At 41.3% G+C, this 6,086-nt stretch overlaps 1 protein-coding gene across 1 annotated transcript; it reads right to left on the bottom strand.

Annotated features, from left to right (window-relative positions):
* Positions 1-260: 260 nt before the first annotated feature.
* Positions 261-4,908, bottom strand: bloc1s5 (biogenesis of lysosomal organelles complex-1, subunit 5, muted). The gene is made up of 5 exons (XM_064331216.1): positions 4,506-4,908; positions 4,312-4,394; positions 3,980-4,109; positions 2,787-2,845; positions 261-1,530 (listed from the first exon to the last, which is right to left on the bottom strand). The coding sequence occupies exons 1-5, from the start codon at positions 4,522-4,524 to the stop codon at positions 1,357-1,359; spliced, it is 465 nt and encodes a 154-aa protein (XP_064187286.1). The 5' UTR covers positions 4,525-4,908; the 3' UTR covers positions 261-1,356.
* Between the last annotated feature and the right edge of the window lie 1,178 nt (positions 4,909-6,086).

Here is a 6,086-nt window from a genome sequence, read left to right as displayed (position 1 = left end):
GATGAAAGGTGTTACGTTGGCGGAGGCCGCGTTTCCGTTTCGCCGCTCTTGATTAAGTGTCCGTGGTGTGCCTGCGTTTCCCCGGCTGCACCGCCACGGCCTCACTCGAGACATCTCCTGGCACTGCCAGGCGTGCCAGCCCCGCCTTCACCGAAAACCTACACCTCTCCCATTTAAATTCGGCTGTCAAACACGTTCAAGGAATCGCTCGACAATTTGGCACAATTTTTCCAAGTAATAAAAAGCACACGGGGTCCATGTGAAGCAGCTTGTCTGTTTATTTTCTCACGCTGATTGACGAGACCACTTCCCCCCCCCCCCACTTAAAGAAGGACAAAAGAAATAGTCTGGCCCGGGCTCAATGTTTTTAAAAGTCATTTCAAATATTTATGTTGTCACCTCAGCTGAAGTTAATCACCTATTTCACATGCCAGGAATGTGCCATGATACCCAGCCATCCATCCAAACAGGCCGCCATTGTTTGTGGGGGGGGGTTGGATGCACCACTCTCTCCAGCCTTCACATTTCTGGTAGGGCAATCTCATTTATTTACCCATCTTACCAGGTACATACCCGACCACAGGCAGCTCCTGATTTATATCTGCCTTAAGCGGTTTCCACCGGGCGGAGTTTGTGGTGAATGCTTAAGGTCTGTGGAGGTGAGGAGTGTGTATTTGCTGACGTGCTTTGCGGTGTCGTTAAACAACCAGGCTCTGAATGGAGTTTCTGAAGGCCGGCACGTTCTGCCTGACGTGGATCTATAGCACTTCTGCTAACTGACATTTCCCTGCCACATTCCCGCTTCCTACATCTCATTCAGCGCTGAGGGCAAATATACTCCAAACACATGCGAGCGCAAGAGCTGTTTAAAAAATTAAACAGAAATGTCTGCAAGTTAAAACCCTGGCCAAAAACAATCTGGTTTCCTTGGTTTTATTTCTTATAAAGACGTTGACATTTTCCAAACTTATTATATATCTTTATAGCACTGTGACAGCAGTCTCTTTTCAACGGATGGTGGAAATGCATAGTTGTTTATTGGACGGCTCCAATTCAGAGCCAGACAAATGACAAACTCTCTGCGGCATTGCCGCTCACAAGGGGCTCATGATGTTCTGTTAGAGCCATCAGCCAGGCTCAGAGTCAATTAAAGCTTTCCGCAACACTCCACTAAAAGCATTTCCTTCAAAACAAGGCACGCGCACGTTCATCCAAACGCACACATTCAGTTTCTCGACACAAACTCCAAACGCACACATATACCAAACGCACATTCGCTCCCTTAACACAGAAACTGAACGTGGCTGCCGAGACACCCCCACCCCAACGGAGCGTGCTCAGACATGCGGACGGGGCTCAGAAGTGGGAGAACTTGGACAGATCCTTCTTCATCTCGCTGTACTGGGTGCTGAGGCGGCCCACGGCCTTGGCATGCTCTTCGTCCACCTCCACTCTGAGGCGGGCCTGCTCCTTCATGAACTCCTCCCAGTCGGCCTTGCGTCGGTCCATGCTGGCCTGCAGCCGAGTGCTCTGGGGCGACACAGACAAACGCCACACCGCTGTCACGACAACCAGGATCTGTGACACGGGGAGGGCTCTACCCTGTTCTTCCTGGGCAGCAGGCTACGTACTACTAGCCATTGTCGTGAGTGCGCCACTCTGGTATGGTACATTGGATTTCTTTTTTGTAGACCTGTTTCCAATTCTGCATTGATAACGGCAGATGACAATCTGTCATCTGCTGCTTCTTTTCACCATGCAGATGCCTGATCGTACTGGGGAACTGCTCTGCTTGCCACAGTTGGCAGTGACATGCTCAGGACTTGGTTTTCGATAGTGGAGCAGAGCACTGCACAAAGAGCTTGTGCTTTAACTATATACGCCACTCGACACCCCTGAGAAGACCCTCCCTCATTCTCATACATTGTTCCCACTGTTGCTCCATCATACAAAGATTTGGTAATCTTGTGAGTTCCTGTAAACAATACATTTTGTTCCAACAATAACTTGCAGGCTGTCAAGATTCAATTAACTGAATTCATTATTCAAAGCGCAAACAAAGCCGGGCTGTGGTTTGGACAGTGGAAAAATTCAAGTGGAAAAAAAGGAAATGACTTTAAAACCAGCAACAGAGCAGGTACAATATTACAAATGAGTGGATAAATGTTTCCCCAACTAAAAATGGAATGTTGCTGGCCTTGAATCATGTTTTGTTTGTGACCATTTCTTTTTATCTTCCTGCCACAAGAATCTGAAATGGTGTTTTTCAGGAAGGTACTGTAACATTAAAACATTCCACTTTCACTGATAAATGCACAGTGTCAACAGTATGCCCTGTTTGCCTTTTATTGCGACTATTATGGAGATGCACAGTGTGATACACTGCACATTTTGTGTCCAACAGAAGTATCTATATCCATCTTTAAAAAGGAAGCAATTTCCTCATGACAATGTCAATTAAAATGGGAGATTTACATTTCTTGCACTATTTTTATTACCTCAGAAAGCAAAAAGAAAATTTGAAGAGGCATGAATATTCTTTACTTCTCCAAATTATACCAAAGTTTTATGACTATAGATGATTCATTGGACCTTTAGCTACCCAGCTCCCTAAAGTAAAGCTTCCTAGATGCAACCTGGTGTAGCTGAAGATATGTATACATATGATTCAACAGGCTGGTTTAACAATTTTTTGTCTCATTGCCAATAAATTAAGTACTAATATAAAGTAAGTTCCTGTGGGATAAAAATTTCTATGTAATCGTCACAGCACCGACTTGTCTTACCTGCTGTGCCTCTAGCTCCCTCTGCTGGATCTTCTGTGCCATGTGAGTTGCAGCTTCCACTTCAAATACAGAAGAGAGAGCATGCACTTATGTTTCAGGCATCAGCACCATTTAATCCAAACACAAAGACCACAGCTAAAACTTTTATGGTTTGTGTATAATTTGAAAGATGCCATGCAAATAAAATATCAAAGATATGGATCATGCAATATCTGGTAAATCCCTAGGCTTGATTTAGATCAATGACCAACTGCAAGGTATGGGGATCCCCTTATTTGTACTCAAATTTGGAATATCCATTTGCATCCATAAATTTGTACCATCACTGCAATACTTCTTCTCAATTTGAGAGGGAGCATACTAGTGAGAACATGCATTTTCCACAACATATGCAGCCATCCATTGCTTCATTTCTCTCTGTAGTCCACCGACTAACACTAAATCTGACAGTTTGTAAGTGGAATATATATTGGATATTAAAGCAGAAGGTCAACAACAGCCCTGACCATTCTTATTTGCAGCATGCCAAACACCAGTTGACAGTGCAGTGCAAGGAAGGGAATAAAATAAATGGTTGTGTGTGTGTGTGTACTGCTGATGGTATTAAGAACAGCTTGTCTTTACACAAGCATGTTTTTGTTAAAACTTAATTTGTTCCTCAGTAAGTAGCTAAGAAAGCATTACTCATTTTTATCTGTGTGACTGGTGACCCGATATATTTCTTTGGAATGGGAGGGATTTTCCAGATGCTCTCACTCTGCCCAATCACAGGCACAAAGCTGGCTTTGGTTCTGGGAGTGAAAAGCTAGGTGCTCACTAAGCTTCAGGGGGCACGTTCACATACAAATTACCATGACAATAAGGTGGCTTTTACCACCATGTGATGTAGCTAATACTTGAAAACATAATATTGGACACATTTCATTTAACACTATGTCTTATTGGGGGAACACACAGGAAACATACAAAGTAGTTAACCCAGAGTAAAAGGTTTGGATGCCAAGTGCAACCTCATGAGGGGACATAGTAACACAACCGCCTAATGAGTTCAGTGGTTTGGAAACACATTTCAACAGTAAAAGACCTATGGTTAAGAAGCTTAGATGCAGGCAGTCAAAACAACACTTTCCAGAGGAGGCGAAGAGAAGTGGGAATGCACGGAAAGAAATTGAAGAGATTGGTTTGATGCTTACTCCTCGTCAGGGCCTCACAGAGGTGCTCGTGCATAGTCTCAGAACACTTGGGGACTACTTGCTCATTAGTTTCCGCCACCATCCTGTTGAGGTTCTCCAATAAACGGCTCTCTCGGAATCCACGTTTCTCCTATACAGTTAGAAGGAATTTGCAAATCAGGAAATTGCTGCGGCATTTATGACTTAACGTTACTGCTAAGTATGACTTTGCATGATATTATGCCAGTGTAAAATACATCACAGCGCATAAATTCACGATTTTACCTTTCAAAGAATTATTTAAATAAACAGACGACTTCATAATAACCAAATAAATCCTGCGGAATGCTCACCTCGAATTCTCTCACAAAGAAACGAACTTCTCCCTGTATTATTGGCCTGTGATCTATCAGCCTGGACTGAATATCACCGACATCTAAAGGGAAGACATCGACGACAAATTGTAAACTAAAAAAAGCTAACCTAGTTACAATTTATCTGGACTTACATGATTAGTTGAATAATATCACGAGCAGTGGAAACTCACCCTTTACAATTTTGTCCATCGACTTCACTTGCTGGCAGATTAGAACGAGAAATTATTCGACTCACGACTTCAGTAAAGACACTTTTGATTGAGATGCCGTTTTTAGCCAGCTAACGTTAAATAAATTAGTCTACTAGAAGCTAAAAGAAGACAAATGCAGGCTTGTTATTGTAGCAAGCACTGACTAGCAGACGTTTACCGAACATCCGTACGGATTTCCAACTAAATGGTTTAGCAAGATATTACAAACATCACAGCATGTAGATGTAAGCCCGATAATTTTTAGTTAACGTTAGCTAACTAGCTATGTTAAGTAAACATAGGTCAATATTTAGCAACTGTTGCAGTAATTCAAGTCACAATGTAGACATCTGATCATGTACTACTTCCGGGTTTATGATGTGCTCAATGTTGCCAGATCTTGAATGAATTCCCTCTCAAAATTTCTCAAAATTCCCATCTTCTATTGACTCCCATACAAATTTATCACAGTTTGTACCCCACACCTCCTTTTAGAAATTCCTCATCTCTCATTGACATCCAACCATATTTTTTTATCTTGGAAACCCCCTAACCCTACGAATATATATTTTGTAAGTATTTATGTAATGAATGGCTCGTTTGGCAACCCTGTGTGTACTGGAAGGCGGAGGGTCACTTGGGCACATGACACAACTACTACTGAATCAATTACGTCATCTCCTTCGATGCATTTAAAAAAAAATCACAGTAAATGATTTTGTTTTTGCAAATGGATAATGATACCGTGTTGTCCGAAAATAACGAAAGAGTTTGCTGGAAAGTAGTCCCCAGGTCTCACGCTTGTTAGTCCGGCCTGACGGTGTAACCACCCCTGTTTATGGAAATCAAAACATTATACTTGGACAAAAATCAGGGAGTGCTTGAGATTTGACTGCAGATGTCAGTCTTGCACCATAGAAAGGATTTAATGCACAACAGCAAAGTATTTGTACTTAGGAAGTGCAACACTTATATCTACAAGGGTTAAAGAAGTCTTTCATGTGCATTTTAAATCTTCTGTTTAAAATTTTCATAAGACATTTTTATACTGGCTAAAGTAATGGCTGTTGTAATTGTATTTAATATGAAATGTGATACAACAAAGCAGATTTAAGAAATGAATTCATCTTTATTTGTTTTCAGTTTTATTATAAACATATATAAAGCCCTTTATATGATAGATCATTTGATGAAAAACGCTCAGAAGGCTTGAAAGGTTTATTTTTTCCACGATTGTCATTAAGACTTGCGAGAGATGCTAGATTATGGCATTGTGGGGAGGGGTGCGTCAATATAAAAATGTGTGATGTGTTTAAATAAATCGAATATCTATCTTTATATTCGCCACCAGGTGGAGACAATGGCCAATATAATGTCCCATAGGCGCCACTTTCATGCCTTTCAGTATAATGATTTAATATTTCTCAAGTACAAGGCATGTCCACCTTTACACCTTCGTTAAATCTATGTACATAGGGTTCCATTTTATAATATTATTCTCAATGTATATGGATGATTTACGTATGTATAGAGTGGATAATTTAATAAAATTTTAGTAAA

The sequence above is a fragment of the Anguilla rostrata genome, chromosome 4, assembly GCF_018555375.3.
Source record: "Anguilla rostrata isolate EN2019 chromosome 4, ASM1855537v3, whole genome shotgun sequence".
In the NCBI taxonomy this organism is placed as follows: domain Eukaryota; kingdom Metazoa; phylum Chordata; class Actinopteri; order Anguilliformes; family Anguillidae; genus Anguilla; species Anguilla rostrata.
The sequence above is the reverse complement of the archived record's forward strand: the minus strand, read 5'-3'. Positions and strand labels throughout refer to the sequence as shown.